This window comes from Canis lupus, chromosome 6 (genome assembly GCF_011100685.1).
Source record: "Canis lupus familiaris isolate Mischka breed German Shepherd chromosome 6, alternate assembly UU_Cfam_GSD_1.0, whole genome shotgun sequence".
Lineage (NCBI taxonomy): Eukaryota > Metazoa > Chordata > Mammalia > Carnivora > Canidae > Canis > Canis lupus.
In genome coordinates, this window is record NC_049227.1 from 25,487,396 (window position 1) to 25,507,462 (window position 20,067).

At 45.1% G+C, this 20,067-nt stretch overlaps 1 protein-coding gene across 1 annotated transcript in view; it reads left to right on the forward strand.

Moving 5' to 3' along the window:
- The first annotated feature begins 465 nt into the window (after window positions 1–465).
- Window positions 466–20,067, forward strand: part of GPR139 (G protein-coupled receptor 139) — a 40,148-nt gene continuing 20,546 nt past the window's right edge. The window contains exon 1 of the mRNA XM_038538870.1: window positions 466–589. Within this exon, the coding sequence (XP_038394798.1) occupies window positions 466–589 (124 nt within the window). The remainder of the gene's footprint in view (window positions 590–20,067) is intronic.

Here is a 20,067-nt window from a genome sequence, read left to right on the forward strand (position 1 = left end):
CCCTCGGGGGTTCCCGAGTGCCACTCCTCCTCGGAAACCGGAGCTGGGAGAAGCAAGCTGGGACCCCTCCTCCCGTCCAGCCGCCCCCCGCCCCCCCACCCCTCCGCCCCAGCCTCCGCCGCGTCCAGGCTGCCGCTGATTGGCTGCGGGAAGCAGCGTCCCAGCTCCGGGTCTCCGAGGCGGGAGCCGAGCGGGTCCGAGGTGGGAGGTGCACCCGCCGGCGCTGGGAGCCCCTGCCGAGTCCCCGCGCCCCGCGCCCCGCGCCAGGGCCGTGCGAGGACTCCCGGCGGGCAGGTGCGGAGCGCGCAGAGCGGAGCCCGGAGCCCGGCCGAGGGTGGAAGCAAGTCCTGCGGGGAGAAGGCGCCGCTGCTCCAGCTGCTGCTCCGCCGCCGCCGCCGCCGAGCCGGCGTCCAGAGCGGGGCGGCCAGGCCGGGCGCGGAGACGGGGGCAGCGAGGGGCGAGCTCATGGAGCACACGCACGCCCACCTCGCCGCCAACAGCTCGCTGTCCTGGTCCCCCGGCTCGGTCTGCGGCTTGGGCTTCGTGCCCGTGGTCTACTACAGCCTCCTGCTGTGCCTCGGTTTACCAGGTGAGGAGCGTGCGGGAGCCCCGAGCGCCGAACAGCCCTGCCCAGACCCCCGGGCCTGGTTATCCTCGCCCTGCGATCCCTGGCGCCCCCTCGGAAAAAGTTTAAGGCTTAAGGGCAACTGCGGACATTTAGAGACCTGGAGGGTGGAAAGGAAGTTGTTGTGGCCTGGAGGAGACTGTCGTCTGTCCCTGTGTGTGTGTGTGTGTGTGTGTGTGTGTGTGTGAGACGAGCGTGCGTGGCAGCTGATGGGCATGGTGTGAGTATGGGTGGCTGTGAGTGTGCCTGTGGATTGGAGTATTTGCATGCGCATCTGAAGGGTTCCACGTCCCTGAGGGTGTCCAGTGGGGGGCTGTGTGTGTGACTTGACTGCACGTCCCGACAGATGGCTTAGTGGGAGCTTCACTTCGCCTGTCGCCCCCCTCCCCAACGTCCACCCCAGCGGGAGGAAACCTCCGCCCCTCTGCCCCACCGTGTGTCCCCTGCCTGATTCGAGGTGAAGCTAGAGGATCTGATGCCCAGCACTCTTTCTCTGGCGCCTGTGGGATGGAGCAAGGGATGAGCCCTTGCTGTGACCCTCTAAGCGAGGAACGGGTCTCTAAGCAGGCTAAAAAGAGTCAGCGTGGTTCTGGGACCAGGCCTGGCCAGGCCAAGGGTCTAGAGACACACTTGAGGCCGCCACTTCAGGGGGTCACAGTCTCCTTGAGGACATGCCTTGCCCCCTGTCTTGGCTTCCCTGTGCATCCACCCTGGGCAGCCCGTGACTGCTGCGGATGTCTAGCTGGTCCCACATCTTAACGTCCTCTCTAAAGTGTGGCTGAGACTTGTGTTGAATTCCTGAAGAGAGCTGAGCTGCTGGGGGCTGGGGGGGAGGGGTGCTTGCTGTTTGGGGGAGAGGAGGAGGGGCTTCCTGGGGTTCTAGCTGGAGATAAACCCTTCTTCCGAATCATCCCTGAGACAGTCTGGGTGGCAGAAAGATTCCTAAAGATCACTTGCAGACAGATGAGAGAGGGACAAAAGGAAGCAGAAAGAAAAGAAAAAAAATCCAACATACAGCCTAGAATCACAGCATCATCTACCCTGTCATTCCGCATCCTAGGATCCTGGGAACCTGGGAGCTGGATTTCTGAGAGGTTTGCTGAGATTTCCTCTTCAACACATTCAACTTGGTGGTCAGGCCCCCCTGATAAGGTTGTTTAAATAAATCCCCCCTCCCAAATTTTGGCAGGCACAGAAAGCATAAGTTTACAATCACTGAACCTCTCCCCCAGCGAGTGATGAGGTTTTTATTACTAACTAATCGTTCTGGCTGCCCTGGGAGAGATGCTCAGCCTCTGATTCACCCTGCTGGGGCAGCAGCACGTGTCCTATAATTACCTTGAGTAGGAATTGATTCCAGTCCAGCCCCCTACCTCCCCCTGACAGCCCTCCTGAGCCTCTCCCAAAGCTCTCTTATGGTGAGTGAGTTTTTGAGAAGGTTGGTTATTGGTGACACTTGCTGAACCAGAGAAGTGACAGGCACCCTTTTCTTTTCAGCTCTCACATCAGAATTAGCCTGACCCCCTCCACCTTCACCGCCCACTTCCTCTGCCCACTAAAGTAGCTAACCTCTCAGGTTTTTCTGCTGAAAACCCTTTAAGGGCCAGAGACCTAAAGACACGGGGAGGTTCTAAGGGTCCAGAGCAGGAACATGAGGATGAGCAGAACACAGCAAAGCTCAGAACTTCAAACACCTCAAGGTGGAGGTACCTCACATCCCCACAGCATAACTCCGATGCCAGCTAGGGCCTTCTTGACCTATAGCATTGGTACCTATTGTGTGCCGGGCAGTGGTAGGCACAGGCTCATCAAGGCTGAGCCCGGAATTTGGAGACTTATAAGAGGGAGGGATCGGGATGAGAACTGGGAAGGCTTTGATGGGTTCTTATGCTCAACTAAGGGTTGTGACCACCTACTGTGTGCCCAGTGCTAAAGAGGTGCCGAAAGGACACAGGGACCCCTAAAGTACAGGCCCTGCATTCAAGGAGCTCACAAGTAGAGCTTGTGGTAGATGCAGAAGGACCAAGGATTCTGGAAAAGGATGACTGAAGAGGCCAGGCTTGCAGGAAGACCATGGGTGGATAATGGTTTTGTTAATGGCTTGCCAGGTGGTTCAAAGGTAAAATCCTTAAGTCATTCTCTTACAACCATCAGGGCAGGCAAGTATGTCCTTGTAAATAAGGATGCGGCTTGTAGAATGAAGCAGAGCTGAGTGTTAACATGTGGACCTTCTATGTCTCTGTGCCTCAGTTTCCACATCTGTAAAATAGGCATTAGGACAGCAGCTACCTCCTGGAATGATGGTGAGAAATAAGAATATTTATGGAGATGATGGTGCAAGTTAAGCACTCAGCTCAGTGCCTGACACACACGGATTGCTGCTGTGGTGCTGTAGTTGTGGTCTTCGCAAAGCTGATTTGGTTGTAAGGAGTGAAGGGGTACTACTTGGCATGCGAGCCAGAGAAGGGTCTGGGAGCCACAAGAAAAGCACTTAGCTTAGCGCCTTCCTTACTCCTGCTGAGCTCACTACAGTATTCCCCTCCCCACCCCCAGCCACCAGCAATTAGCAAACCCTCATTACCCTGCTACTGACCGGGATGCACAGCTATGTTGGGTGTGAAGTAATAGACCACAGGGCTTGGTAATATTGTTGAAAACTGAGATTTTAATTGAATCACTTTTCCTGGCAGTGGACTCACTCCATTTCCAAATTCTCACAGGGGTGGTTGAAAACATGGGTGGGAACCAGGGGGTGGATAGGGAGTGGCTGAGTGTTTGACAATAGGGGAGCCAGTAACTAGGATAAAGCACAGATGTTTCTTACTACCTTCAGTCTCTAGACTGAAAAGAAGAGCTTAGGAAAAGTCATGTGGTCCAATACCCAACTTCTAGGAATGGCCCCAGACAGTCTACCTTAACTGGTCTGGAGTGGGTCCCAGGGCGTCCTAATGTGAAGCAGAGAGAGCTCTGCCACTTAAGAATTCTTAATCTTTCTGTACCACAATTTTCCCCATCTATAAAAAGGGGGGTAAAGAAATAGTGTATATTAAATAAGACTGTCTATATAAAATGGCCTAGCACAGTGCCTGGACTGAGGAAAGCCCTTATTAGTGCCTTCTCCACACTAGATCTTTTTCTATATTAAATGCTTAGATCATTGCACTTAATCCCCACCACATCCCTATGACCTGTACTTGTCCCTGAACCCATTTTACAGATGGGCAAACTGAGATTCAGAGAAGTAGAGCATCTTGTCTGTAGTCACACAGTCAAGCCAGCACGTAAACACTTTCGATTGCACCACAGCACCTTAATTATTGCCAGAAAGTTCTTTTAACTAACTTCAGTTCTTTGTGCTGTGTACTCAGTGGAAAAAATTGGTGTCCCAGCTGTCCCTAAAACTCTCTTTTCTCCTCCTTTTAAGTAAGCAAGATGTTTCTAACTTTTCAGAAATGCATACAATAAGCCAGCCAAGCTAACAAGGTAGAGTTGGGGACACTGATGGGGCCAACTGGGACAAAACAGTGCAAAGCAGAAGGCAGTGCAGGAGGAAGAGATGAGCCTGATGCCTGGGGGAAGAGAACGGCAGGGAGGACGGGTGAGCCTGGCTGATAAGGAAGAAGCAGAGTGAAATTAAACTGAGATTTGAAAGATAGTTTTAAAATTTTACCTTCTAAAAGGCACCAGAGATGTTAAAGGAGACAAGGTAAGGAAGATGATAGCCTGAAACCACATGCCGCCCAGCAGATAGGAGCATTTCTGCAACTGCCAGTAGGGGAGCCAGTAACGAGGAGAAAGCACAGGTAATATCTGCCTGTGAGGATCGGTGCAGGATGGAGGTGATAAGTCTTGTCACCTGGCAGATAGTCAGTGCTGTGATACACAGGAGTCACAATTGTTGTTAACCAGGGATGGGAAGATGGTGACCTGTCAGCTGGACTGAGCCCTCCAGATGTGTTCTCATTCACCGGTAAACCTCTTTCAATAAAATCTAGTAAACAGGTTAAGAGTATAAGGTCTGGCGATAGATCTCGGGAGTCTGAGTCCTGGAGTTGCTACTTATAAGCTATGTGACTTTAGGCAAGTGGCTTTAACTATTCTGTGCCTCAGTTTCCCCATCTGTAAAATGGGATGATGGCAATAATGGCACATACCTCACAGCGTTGCTGTGAGGATTCAGTGGGTTATTCATTTAACACACTGCCTACCACATAGTAAGCTCTCTACAAGTAATTTTTTTTTCATAAAAATTAGGAAAAGAGACCCCTGGGTGGCTCAGTGGTTGAGCATCTGCCTTCAACTCAGGGCATGATCCTGGGATCCTGGGATCAAGTCCCACATTGGGCTCCCTGCAGGAAGCCTGCTTCTTCCTCTGCCTAGGTCTCTGCCTCTCTCTGTCTCTCATGAATAAATGAATAAAATCTTTAAATAAATAAAAATTAGAAAAATATTTCAACTTGTTTTATGACACCAGCTTTACCCTAATACCAAACCAGACATTTCAAGAAAACTACTGATTAATTTTCCCCATATTGCTTCTCAGCCTTTTGGCCAAGATTAAGTGATTAATATTCCCCATGAACACACACACACACAATCCTCAACAAAATATGACCAAATCTAACTCAGGAATATATAAGAATAATAATAAACCAAGACAAAGTTGGATTTATTCCAGGAATGCAAGGCTAGTTCAACATTTGAAAATTGTTCAGTGTGATCCACCATATTAAAAAACCCAAAAAAGGAAATCCATATGATCTTTTCAATAGATGCAAAAAAAAAAAGTATTTGACAAAATTCAACATCCATTTGTGATAAAAATTTACCAAACTAGGAATAGAGAGAGAACTTCTTTAACCTGATAAAGAGCATCAATTAGTAACGTGTAGCTGATAGCACATTAAATGGTGAAAGATGGAATATTTTCCCTCTAAGATCTGGAGAAAGGCAAGAATATCTGCTCTTGCTACTCTGATTCAACAGCTTACTGGAAGTTCCTAGCCAGGCAAGAAAAAGAAATGAAAGGTATACTGGAAGGAAGAAATTAAACTGTTTCTATTCACAGATGATATAATTGCCTTCAGAGAAAATCACAAAGACTCCACAAAAAAAAAAAAAAAAAAACCTCCTAAGAACTAATAAGTGAGTTCAGCATGTTTGCAGGACACATTATTAATACAATACCCTATTGTATCTCTATATATTAGCAATGAACAATTTGAAACTAAAATTTAGATTTAAAAATAGTAGATTTCTATGTTCCCTTGAAAAAATAGAAGAACTAACATTTGGCTTATATTCCGAGAATACTGGCTGTGGCTGAGGAATAAGGCTGCTTTCCTACACAGTTGCTTTTGTGTGGTGCGTGTGTGTGTGTGTGTGTGCACGCGCACGCACATTAAATAGGTAATGACATTCATATTATTCAAAAACCTAAAAATATAAAAAGGCACACATTGCAAAATCTCCCTACCATTCCTTTCCCCTGCTCGCCAATTCCCAAATCTACTCATCATCACCACCACACAGGTAACTAGCTCATCAGTATCTTGGTTCCTTATTTGTTCTTTCAGAGTATTTTAGTATATACACAAGCCAAGTATGAATAGAGGATTTTGACTCTTCTTTCTTTTTACTCTCCTCAAAATGAGCAGATTGTACACATTGTCCTCTGTCTTGCTCTTTTTCCCTTAGTATATTAATCAACCGTAATGGTATATTGAAAACTTTTCATTCTTTTATGAAACTGCATAGTATTTCATTGTGTGTTTGTACCATAATTTATTTAATGGCTGCTCCTTTCAAAAGCACATGGGCACTCTAATGTGAAAGTCCCTACATGCTGTACTGAACTGTCCTCTGTAACTTGTATGGCCCCTCTTTATGCACATTTGGCCTTAGGATCCCTTTTAAAACATAGAGAAAGAGCACTGCATGAAGAGTCCTAGATTCCAGGCTTAGCTCTGGCAGTAATTTGCCGGTGGGTCTGTCAAAGACCTGGGAGAGCTGGGCTCTGCTTATATAACTCAGTTGGAGACACGGCCCTTAGTTGGGACATAAGCACAGACCAATGAAGTAGCTATGGGGGAGGCTGGCTGGGCTGGGCCTTGGGCTGGGGTCCAGACCAGTAGCTTTGTTGTCCTTGCCTCTGCATGATTCTTGTAGTGATCCCATGTGTCATTTCTGCTTTTGAGGCTGAGTATAAAATGCATTGCATTGGAACTGAATGGACATGGATTTGGATCCTGTATCTTACCCGAGTTTGCGATGTGATCTCAGATATGATACTTCACCTCTCTGAGCCTCAGTTTTCATTTGTAAGAAAACAGTCAACCAAGGTCAGCAGTTTTAAGCAAGAGGTCTCTAATGTCAAGCTGCCTAGGTTTGAATCCTAGCTCCCCTACCCACTCGTCTGTGACCTTGGGCAAATTTCTCACCCTCTCTGCGTCTCAGCTTCATCAATGAGATGGGATCATAATAATACCTATCGCATGGTATAGTTGTGAGGATCAAATGAAATTGTAAAAATGCTTAGCACCATTCCTGGCACGTTTGCTCTCATATAGAGTAAGATTCGGTAAATGTTATTAACCTTCTGTACTCTGCATTGTTGTGGTGGTAATCCAAAATAAAATATGCAAAGGCTTCTCACAATCCCTCAAACATTGTGGGAGTTCAATAAATAGTAGGTCGCATTGTTTTTATTGCTTGACAGGTCAACATGCCTTGTAAATCTCCCTAAGCCACACATTACTTTATATATGGGTCTTTTCCAAAAATGCACAATTCCACTCAAAGTGCACCCACCAGGAATGAAACTTTTTACCCTGGAAAACTAGGAAAGAATTATCCAAAGGATTAAGTGATCTATTCTAACATAAGCCTAAGGAATTTGTACCTCTCAGTTGTCTGTGGTTTAGTGAAACTTCCAGAAATACTGTTAGTCCAGAACATGAAACCTTCTTCAACTAAAGTTGATAAAAGGTCTGACAAACACCCAGCAAGCACCCTACAGCCAAGCTCATGAACAGAAGTGGGGAAGTGAATACAGACCCTGCCACTGAACCTCCATGTGATCTGAACTATGAGGGCAATGCTGATAGGAGATGCCAGCCCTGCAGAGGGTACCATGAAATGCTGGGGGCAGAAGAGCACAGGCGTCTCGAATTCAAATACCTGCTAGGGGCAGTCAAATAGTATAAATGCACACAGTGGCCCGGTTTTAAGAAATGTTTCAATTACCTAAAGAATCTTGCTTCCTTGCTGTTTTTTGAAAGTACATGGCTCTTTTGGTCTAATTTTCCCTCAGTGGTAGAGATATCATATGTACCAAAACCACTGCACTTTCCTCTGAACAACTGCTAACACATATGTTGTAATTTCTATGTGCTAGGGATTCTTCAAAGCATTTTAAAAGCACTAACTCATTTAACTCTTCCAATTACCCTTTGAGGCATATGTAGTTATCATGCCCATTTTTCAGATGAGAATGTTGAGGTACCCACAGTCACATAGCTAGAAATTGACAGTGATACTTGGTACTTCTGTCCCCTTATTATAAGAAAATGGCAGCCCAAACACAATGGCAGCTGACAATTGACACTTGGGCTAGGTCATGAGGGATGGGAGTGACACACAATAGGGAGGTTAGAAAGGGGGAGGTTACAAAGTGCCACCATCACTCAGCTCTCCAGCCACTCTAGTATTGCCAAATTCTTCCAAAAATCTAGGAATCCAGATTTTTATGTGAAATATCCCAATGTTTCAGTGTTGGCAACTAATTCAAAAATTTTAAAAAACACTCTGTGAGCCAGCACTGCATGTGCCAAACCAAACATATCTGCAGGCTTGATACAGCCCACCAGGCTGCCAATTCACAAACTCCAGAGTGGGTAAAGCTTCAAGAAGCACCAAGAAATGCCAAGGGGGTCACAGTGGGTAGAGAATAAAAGCAAGATGTGAGGGGGGAAGAGCAAGAAATAAAGGAGATGGAGACCCAAATAGATACGTGGCTAAATTTTTTTAAAAGCATGCCAATTCAAGAAACCAGGGATTTGGCATAACTGAAAGACAGAGCTCCAAGTAGTAACCACAAATTGCATGTTGACAATGTCCTGGAACACAGATCCACCATGTTTTTGTAAATGGAAGACCCCTTAAAACTGACGGCATGGTGTATTAGGATGTGGGCTCATGGTCCCCACTGACCTGGATCCAAATCCCGGGCTCATGACTTCCTATAGGTGGGGTTCTGACAAGTTGCTTGAACCTCTCTGGGCCTCAGTATTCCTCTCTGCAGAATGGGTATAACAGTACTGTTTTCACAGGGTGTATGGTATGGAGAAAATGAAGCAATGCATGGCCAGCAGGGGCCCCAGTGTCTGCCACTCTGTGGCTGCTGTTTTATGATGTGTGCAAGCACCATCATTTTATAACAGGAGGAAAACTTGAGACTTGACCCAAAGTTGCAATGCTAGGAATGGCAGAGTTGAAACCAGAACTCACTTTCCCAACCCTTACCTGGTTCCTTTCTTTACAAAATCACACTGCTAGTGGTCTCCCGAGGAATTAAAGTGATAGGAGTAAAGGAAAAACAGGCTGTGGAATCTTAGAGCTCAGAGTAATCATCTAGATTTGGGGAAGGGACTTGTTGTTATTGTTGTTTTATGTGGGATTATTTTAGGTGGTACAAGGCTGTATCATCATTAAATCCCTTTTCAGTTTTCTCAGGCCTTCTGATTCTGTCAAACAGAAAGTCTCATCTTGGTACTAGTGTCTTTAACACCTTTTCATGTGTACTAAATCTGCCTTTTTAACAGAGCAGGCGTAGGGCTCGGTATCTAACTAAAATTTAATGTTGCCCTTGTATTTTTTTAAAGATTTTATTTATTTATTCATGAGAGACACAGAGAGTGAGAGAGAGAGGCAGAGACACAGGCAGAGGGAGAAGCAGGCTCCATGCAGGGAGCCCGACATGGGACTCGATCCCAGGTCTCCAGGATCACGCCCCAGGCTGAAGGCGGCACTAAACTGCTGAGCTGCCCAGGCTGCCCCTGTTGCCCTTGTATTGTCATTGTATTTATTTTTAAGAATATCTTCTGCTTACAACAGAGACGGGTGGGTTTGTTATTCAGGGTTGCTATATGTCCATGCTGTCCAATATAGAGACCCCCAGCTTCATGTGTCTATTGAGCACTTGATATGAGCACAACTTAGGAACTGATTTTTTTATCTGATTGCACTTCAGTTAATTTACAATTAAGCCTTGATACTCAATTCAGTTATTGAAAAATAACTGTATACTTGGAACAACTTGGGTATATGAATCTAGTCTTTTCAACTGTGTATTTTATGACATCTAAACAGAGATCAAAGATTTCCACTGAAAAATTTAGCATCCAAAGAGAAATGTGCCCAGAATGTAAAATACATGCCAGACTTTGGACATTTAATATGAAAAAAATTAAACATCTCACTAATAATTTATATTGATTACATTTGAGATGAATACAGTTAAATAAAATATATTCTTAAAATTAATTTCACTTGTTTATTCTTATTTTGTTAATGTGGCTGCTAGAAAAATTGAGATTGTATATGTGGCTCACATTGCATTTATATTGGACAGCAGTATTATATAAGGTATAAATTCAGGGGAGAAAAGGGCAAATCACTTTTTTTAAAAAAGTATTTATTTATTCATGAGAGACACAGAGAAAGACAGGCAGAGACATAGGCAGAGGGAGAAGCAGGCTTCATTCAGGGACCCCGATGTGGGACTTGATCCTGGGACCCCAGGATCACGCCCTGGGCCAAAGGCAGGCGCTAAACCACTGAGCCACCCAGGCGTCCTGGCAAATCACTTTAAAACAAAATGTTAAGTAAATGAAAGTACAGGGAACACAAGAAAATGGCAAAAATCATAACATTGGTTGGCCAATCACTACCATCTGGGAAGCCCTAAGCTAGTACAATGCTCTTAATATAGAAACTGAGGCCCTACAGAGGACAAGGAATTTCCCCCAAGGTTACATGGTTAACCAGGTGTGTCCCTGACCCCATATCTTTTAGATTCTGAAACCAGTGTACTTTGACTATTGTAAGAGGGATAACCCTTCCATCTCTACCCTCACTAAGGGAAATGTAAAGAAGGGATGGTCAGGGTGTGGGAAGGATGTGATTACCTTGGATCCTGGTGGGATTCAAAGTGAGGGAACATCTCTGTGTGGATAAGCCAGGATCTTTGCTTTTCCAGCAAGTGAAAGCTGAATGACTTGGTCTTCTCTTGAGTAAAGGTCGTGACCAGCTGAACTACACTGAGAGTTGGGACTTTTAACTGAAATATGTTTTCATTTTGCTCCATAGCAAAAAAAAAAAGAGAGAGAGAGAGAGAGACAAGAAACCAGAAAGTACAATGAGACAGCTGCATCTGCATTTATTTTTTTAATAATAAATTTATTTTTTATTGGTGTTCAATTTGCCAACATACAGAATAACACCCAGTGCTCATCCCATCAAGTGCCCACCCATCCATCCATCTGCCCTTCCAGCCAGTATCCATCCATCCATCCATCCTTCCAACCATCCAGCTGTCCATCCATCCATCCATCCATCCATCCATCCATCCATCCATCCATCTATCCATGTGCCTGGCACTATCAAATACTAGGCTGTGTTAGGCTCATGGCAAACCTGAAAAGACCCACCCCTGTTTGCATGTGCATGAGGAAGACCAGCATGATCACAAACCTGAATAAATGTAAATAGTCATGTGTAAAATGAACATTAAGGAGAGGCACATGGTGATAGGGGAGCTTTTCAGGGGGAACTTGCCCATGGGGAAGCCAGGGAAAGCTCCCTCAAGAGAAACAACTGGAACCAGAAGGCTGAGGAAGGAAAGAATGGAAGAAGCGAGGGGGACAGGCTTTGCAATGACTCTTAGGCAAGAGGGGACTGGTGCCACATAGCAGAACAGACAGAGGATGAGTCTAGAGCTCCAAAAGGCAGTCTGAGGACAGGAGGAAAACAGGGCGTGAGATGCAAGCAGAGGAAACAGGAAGCCAGAGCTTTGTAGAAACCACACCAAGTGACCCTGAATTGGGACAACATTCTACAGTGTTGACTCCTTTTAACTGCTGGTAATCACCAGCAACTTATTTTCTTTAGCCTCTCATTTGCCAGATTTTTGGCAGCTGAAGACCTGGGGCAATTGCTTTTCTACCAAAGACGTTCTTACCGTTTTCAGCTAAGTGCAGTGAAAACTATCAGCCACATCACTTCACAGGAAGGACTCTCCACAGACCCACACACAGAGGCACACACACACACACACACACACACACACCAACATACAGAGGTGTATGCACACACATGCACACACAGACGTATCCACACACAGACATACACAGACATAGACACAAACAGACATGCACAGACAGACAGACCCCCACAGGGAGACATACACAGACACATGCATGTGCTCGCTCTCTCTCTCTCTCTCTCTCTCTCCTCCCACAGTCAAAGGTATAGAATGGCCTGGTGATTCTGTTCTGGCTACTGCCCTCTGCTTTTAGCATTCCTGGCCTCACCACCACAGTTCAGCTCCACAGAGCTGCTGACAAGAACCATCATCTGCCTCTTGAACAAAAAGCAGTGGCTTCCCTGGAAGGTGGCAAAATGGAGCAGTGATTAGAGAAAGACCTCAAGAGAGGCCAGTGCCATGAAGAGGGTAGGGATAGGCATTCCTTAAAGGAATCGCAGGCCCACACTCTCGACCTTCACAGAGCCTGGTCCCCACATCATGTCCACCTTCCACATCCAGGACCCTTCCAGAACACCACCTGTCCTCGCCAGAAGGCATCAGGAAAGTAACACTTGGCTTAGGAATTAGGCATATCTGAGAGTTCGAGTCCCAGCATTGCAACTTTGCTAGTCATGAGGTTGTGAGCTCATATTTACCTTTTCTGGAGCCTCAGTTCCCTCATCTGACAATGGGGGTGATAACATCAAGTTTATTCATTTAGCACATATATGTGGCACCCCTTTTAGGAAGGCATTGGAGGAAAAACAAAGATTGCCTGCACAGGCATACACTCTACTGCAGAGACAAGCAGTAAACAAGTAAACAGATGCATAAACAACACTATTTGAGATACTGATAATGCTATCAGGAAAACAGCATGATAAGGCGATAAGGAACTACATCAGATAGGGTGGCAGGATGGAGCTCTCCAAAGAGCAGATGTTTGCACTGAGAATGGAATGATGGGAAGGAGCTGGCCACAGGAGGCACAGGGGAAGGGCATCCCAGGCAGAGGGACCCACCAGGGTAATAGCTCAGGGGTGATGAGCTGGAGTGAAGGCAGACTTGTGTGGCTGGAATATGATGAGCAAGAGGCAAAGTGGCAAGAGATGAGGGGAAGAGGTGGACACGGCTGGACTATGGGGGCCTTTTGGTCTACAGTGTGGAATCTGGATTTCATTCTAAGAAGAGATGGGAGGCTTTTAAGCAGCTGACATGACCTAATCTGAGTTTTACAAAGGTCTTTCTGGCTAACGTGAGAAAAAAAAAAAAAACACACAGATAGAAGGTGGGTTAGGAGGAAAGCTGCAAGAAGTGGAAGCTGTTGTAGCATGAATGATCCCTGGGCTCCAGTAGGAGAGAGTGAGCAATACCTGTGAAGTGCCCAATGCAGTGACTGGCACACAGCAGGAGTGTAGGTCAAGGGTCATGTTCACAGCTTCTGCAGTCCTACTCCTACCCCATCCACCATCACCTCAGTCTCCAAATAAAACAGCATCAGACAAGTGAAATGAGCAAACTAACAATGTCCTCAGATATCAAGGACGTCTGTGCCTGGCTCTCCGGGCACTGTGGCAGAGCGCCCACAGCACAACAGAGAGCTATCATCTTGGTTGTGGCAGTGGGCAAGTCCTGCTAATGATCCAGCTGTCAGTTGCAAGAGTCCTGAACAGAGAGAAAGCAAGTGTCTGGACAAGAGGAAAAGGGTCACCTTCAGTGCTGTCATTTGACAAATGAACAGAATTGAGTTCTGGCCAGCATGGTAGAGGGACATTGTCACCGTGACTGCATTCAAGTCTAATGACCCAGGGTACAGCAGGAGGATGAGAATAATGCCCCCAAGATTGAGGTGGAGACTCCAAGGACATCCTGAAAATGGGCAGAGAGAACTTATGGAAGGGAGGAAGAAAATGGTGGTTTGCCTCTTGGATCTTCTCAAAGTTAGACCTTCTGGCCAGAAGTAATAAGAGGACTTTTTCCCCCCCTTAATCACTGTAAGCACTGAATGCTTTCCTCAAAATGTTAGTCTGATACATGCTGGTTAACATCCTTCTCAACCACCCTCAGATAACCTTCTGAAGAGGCCTGGACTGGGTGTCATAGCCAGCCAACAGCTGATAACCAACCAGAAACTCAGACCTCTCAGAATGTGAAAGAAGCCTGTTGTAGGTTTTCTTAAAAAGCAGCACCTTGCCTATTAACATTCAGAGACAATCTCATAAAAGTTCAGATTTCTCATGAGTCTTGGAAAATTTTAAAGGCTGGAAAAACTGAGCTCTCTCTGACTGTTGCCAAGTGCCTAGAACCAAGTAGCCAGAACCTCCTTTATATGGCGCTTGTGCTATCCAGCTCACTGCGGTCTCCACCTTTCCCTATTGTACCCCTAGAACAGACTTTTATATAAGTATGTACCTGGCCTACTTCTCTCACTTATGTTCCCTGCCTTGCTCTTATAGGATTTTATTTTTTAAGATTTTATTTATTTATTTGACAGAGAGAGAGAGACAGAGAACACAAGCAGGGGGAGCAGTGGAGGTAGAGGGAGAAGCAGACTCCCCACTGAACAAGGAGCCTGATGCAGGGCTCGATCCAGGACCCCAGGATCATAACCTGAGCCAAAGGCAGATGCCTAACCAACTAAGCCACCCAGGTACCTCACTCCTGTAAGATTTTAAATTTACTGTGTAATTGCCTTCCTCAAATTTGACTATGTATATCACATACACACATACACACACATCCATATCCTTTTACACTATTACACTTTTAGCTTCATCTACTCTTTCCAATCATAGTAAATGCTCTCCTGCAAGAAGGGGAGTTTGATGAAAATCTGGATTTAAGATCCGCTGGACTTTCCAGCTGTGTGCAGTTAATTTCTCTGTCAATTTCCATATCTTTAAAATGAAGCTAAAAGCATCCTCCTTGTTGAGGGAAATACATGAGACTACATACCTACCACATGACAGGTGCTTAATAAATAGAAGAGATTTTTTAGGGACACCTGAGTGGCTCAGCAGTTGAGCATCTGCATTTGGCTCAGGGCGTGATCCCAGTTTGGGCTCCCTATGAGGGGCCTGCTTCTCCCTCTGTCTATGTCTCTGCCTCTCTCTGTGTGTGTCTCTCATGAATAAATAAATAAAATCTTAAAAAAAAAAAGAGTTGTGGTTTTGTTTGTTTGTTTGTTTGTTTGTTTGTTTTAAGACTGACAAGAATTTCCTATCAGATCCCCACCTGGACTCCTTAGGCTATGTGAAGGATCGAGCTCCACTTCATGAGGCCTTACTTTGTGCCAGGGATTCTAGGGGATAAAGATGAGAGAAAGACAAACATGAACATGACATGGCCCTGCCCTTAAAGAACCCACACTCTAGTTAGGTAGAAAGGCAAGTCAAAAATCATAATGCAATGTGACAAGTTCTATAACAGAGGTGAGGTGAGGGTAAGGCATTTAACTTCCTGTGGACCTTCAAACTTATCTTTGCCGGGGGGGCATCAAAAAAATGCTGAGTTGGGGTACCTGAGTGGCTCAGTTGGTTAAGCATCTGACTCGTGATTTCGGCTCAGGTCATGATCTCAGGGTTGTGAAATTGAGTCCCACATCGGTATCCGTGCTGGCCATGGAGCCTGATTGAGATTTTCTCTCTCCCTCTCCCTCTGCCCCAGCCCCCACCTGCTCGCTCTCTCTCTCTCTCTCTCTCTCTCTCTCTCTCTCTCTCTCTCTCTCGGAGTTAGGCTTTGAGCCCCTGACACTACACACTCATCTCCATAATGCCAGGACCCTTTAGGGGGCCTTTGCAAATACTGAATGCATAGGTGGGTGAGTAGATGGATGGGTGGATGGATGCATCAGATGAATAGGTGACTGCCTTCTTAATCCCATAACTGCGGAACACCTGGGAGGGTCAGTGGTTGAGCATCTGCCTTTGGCTCAGGACATGATTCCTGGGGTTCTAGGATCAAGTCCCTCCCTGCAGGGAGCCTGCTTCTCCCTCTGCCTATGTCTCTGCCTCTCTCTGTGTGTCTCTCAGAATAAATAAATAAAATCTTAAAAATAAATAAATACCTCATAAATGTAATGTCCATACTAGCCTTGAAGAGACTGAAGAATACATCTTGATGATCATCATTATCACCACCATCACTACCATTTATTGAGCACTTACTCTGAGCCAACAACTGATCAGACACATTATTCCACATTGCCTATTTAATCCTCACAGCAATGCTCAAGAGGTGGTACTTCTATTATCCCCATTTGGCAGTGGGGGAACTGAGGCTCTGAGAAGTAAAATAACCTGCCCAAGGCAATTCAGTTACTGAGCAGCAGAGCTGAGATATAGCAGGCTTATGTAGCACTGTTTATACTCCGTACTTACCACTGGGCCTGCTGCAGACATTGGTATTCAGGGCATGGGAAAAGACAAATGCTGTGTCTACAGACCTCTGTCTTGGTTCACCCTCTCAGCCTGGTCTTTGCAGGCATTTTGAGGGACTATGTCTTCCTTCCTGATTAAAGACTCTCCTAGTGTCCCCATTGCCCTCTCCCCAAGCAGATGGTTTAATTACTTGAAATTATTTTTAAGCAAGGACAGGCAGGTGAATTCCCTCTCCATCCCACACCTAACCTACAAAATGGAAATTGAGTTGCCTTTTTTTTTAAGTAGCATATTGTAATGAAACAATTTCCATGAAAACTCTGTGGTCTTCCAAATCCTTCCAAGGTTTCTGTTACCAAGCCCTAAGTGAGCTTAATTTCAGTCAAGTGCTCAGAATTCCAAATCTAGTTCATGTGGTGAATGTTTACTGGTCACCTATTATGTGCCAGGCTCTACTCCTCAAGCTCAAAAAGAGACATCAGCAATAGCCATTAATGTTAATATAGTGCTGGCCAATATGCAAAATGAATTAAAATTTACAAAGGGCTTTCTCATCCATTAATGAAACAGAAGCTCAGGGGAGTTAAATAGCTTTCTCAAGTTACTACTGGTAGGGCAAGCTGAAAAGCAAAGCTACATCCTTGAATCTCAAATCCAGGGCTCATCATTCCACTACATATGCAAAGCTGCCAGAGGTAGGAATGATCCCCAAAATGGAGCCACCCCTCTGAATCCTGCCAGGACTTTCCATTATTCATTCATTCATTTGCAAATTATGTGCTATTTGATGGCACAAAAACAAATAAATCTGGGTTCCTGCCCTCAGGGAGGACACAGTCTAGTTGGAGAAATGAAGCAGTAACCCACATTAGGATGAAGATTGGTAAGAGATGTGCTAGAAGGAAGCCCATGTACCAGGGGACAAAGAGGCAGAAATGAACCCCAGTCTTGGGTTGAGGGGCAGTGCTGGGATACAATAGGAGTTATCAGAGCAGACTTTTTTCCCCTACTGTCTGTAACTCTTCCTCCTATCTAGGACCCAATATGCAATGTGAGTTCTGACCACAAGTCTTTTTCTCCATCAGACACATGTACCGAGCATCTCCTTCACATGAGAACCTTTGCTAAGGACTGAGAATGAGAGAGACAAATGAATTTTGCCCATGCTTTTGAGATATGTATTGTCCAGTGAGCAAAACAAGTAAACTGAAAATTATAAGATTATTTACTATGTGAAATTATCAATATTTGACCAATTTTTACATTCTAAAATGTTTAACCTACTACCTGTTATAGTGTAATAATTTGCTGTTCAAAAAAAATGCTCAGGATGACGTGGAAGCAACAAACCAGTGGTCTAATACTGTAGTCATGCCTCAACCACCACATTCCCCCATGTAGTAATATCCATGGCTGAAGCTTGGGTTGTACAATTACTGAAGCCTTGATGCCAGAAACTAAACTAATAGCCATTTACATAATTATAATTAACATTAATGGAATGCCTACTACCTGTTGGGCACTGTTCCAAGCACTTCCCATGGATTAACTAATTTAATCCTTCTAACCTCATGAAGTAGGTACTATTATTACCCGATTCTATAGATGAGGAAAATGAGGCACCTGGTAAGCTGTTAAGTGCGGTCACACAGTCAGTGCTATGGCAAAGCCAGGCTTTTGCTCCAGACATCAGGAGCAGGAGCCTGTGTAGCCATCTGCTCAGCTGAAGAACTAGTAGTGCTTTTGGTCAGGCCAGTTCTTTGGTTCCAAGATCATCCAGTGGGTGCCTTCATTAAAGCTACAATCTTGGGTCCATGGGTGGCTCAGTTGGCTAAGTATATGGCTCTTGATTTCAGCTCAGGTTGTAATCTCAGGATGGGGAGATCGAGCCCCACCTCGGGCTCTACACTCAGTGGGGAGTCTACTTAAGAGTCTCTCTCTCTCGCTCTCCGTCTGCCCTTCCTCCTACTCACACTCAGTCTCTAATAAATAAATAAATCTTAAAAAAAAAAAAAAACGCAAGCCATGATCTATTCCACTGAAATGGAGATGGGGGATTGAGGCACTGATCTTCAAGGTATTGAATTGTAAAGGCTGCCCATGTTGGAGGTAGAATCAGGTAGGAATCAGGAATCGGGTAGAAAATCTTCCTTGAGAGCAGTATGAGCATGATAATGGGGGTGGCATCTAATTCTCCCATCAGGTTGACTGGGCTTGAGCTGTATTTTTTGCACTGGTAAGAACCAGAGCTAACAGAACAGTTTTGTGAGAGATTTTGGAAGACTTTGGACTGAAGCCGGACTGGCTGGGGATCCAGGAGACAAAGTGCAGCCCAAGGTTGAAAAAGACGCCATTCCTTTCACCTCTGCTGGAAGGGTAGCCTCTGAGGGTGTTGACACTTAGAGTCTCAGGAATATAATCTCCTTCCCATTCCATTGTGTAGTCAACTATTGCTATTACATTTGGGCTTTGGTCCCCTTGAGGACTCTTGGGGTTCTAACAACATTTCAACTAATTCTCTTGAGTTCTATAAGCATACTATTATATAATCAGCAAATAATAATGATGATGCCTTCTCGAATAGTTATACGTTTTATTTTAGTTTCCTATTTTATCATTTTGGCTAAATTATAGATCTGGATTCCTTGTTAGCAGCTTTAATATTTAATATTGGTTAAATCAGTATTAGAATGAGGAAAATGGATTGAGTTTTAGAGCAAATGCAGACAGATTGCTTCAGAAACAGAGGGGCAAGGGCCAAAGCAGAGCTAAGTTCCTGCAGTAACTCGGGTGTAATATAATGATACCTAGGCTCAATGCTGCATGAAGCAAATATTTGTCAAGTACCTACCATGTGTTAGGTACTCTACTAGTGACTAAAAATGTAGCCCAAAATGAGACAGATACAGACCTACCTTCTGAGAGCCCCCAGCATCAGGATGACCAAGGAAAGAGAAAAGACGAGGTGATTCCAAGATATTTGGATCAAGAATTAGCTGATGTAGTTTTACAGTGGGCAACAATAAATTACTGCAAGTCTCAAAACCTGGCAGTATAATTGATAATGACCAGGAAATTGACTGAATTTTTATTAGCTTCTGAAATCTTTTACAATCTATTCATCAAAAAAAAAAAAAGAGATGAGAGCAATGAAATTAGAATTTTTCATTTATGAATGCTTTTTGAAAACGTGGATTCAAGAGAAATTACCAGATATTTTAATTTTCTGCTATATTGCTCCTGATACCAATCAGGCTACCTGTGAAATAATTTGTGATAATTAACATTTGTCTAACGCTTTTTCCAGTTTGTGAAGCTGCTTCCCAAGCGTTGTCTCCTTCAGTCCCCACAACAACCTTGGGAGTTTACAGAGCAATTTCACTGAGGTTATCACACTGGATTCATGATTTCTCATCCTTCATTTCCCTCTGGTCTGCACGCCAGCCAAGCCTGTCATTTTACGGTTCTGCAAACAAAGCATGCTTTCACACTTCCATGATTTTGCACTTGTGGTTCCCTCTGCCAAGAAAGCAGCCCATCCCTTCCTTGGTCAACCAAGGAGTGTCCTAATTATTCTGGGAAACCCTAGGCAGGCAGGGAAAGGCCTTTTTCCCTAGGGCAGTAAAGAAGATCCAGCATCCTGGAGCAGGAAGCATGCAGTGATGGTGACCATGTCAGGGTAGACTAGCAGGCAATTAGGCACAAGTCCTGTCCTGCAGCTGACTTAGGTGTCATTGGAAGCAATGGCCCCAAGCCTT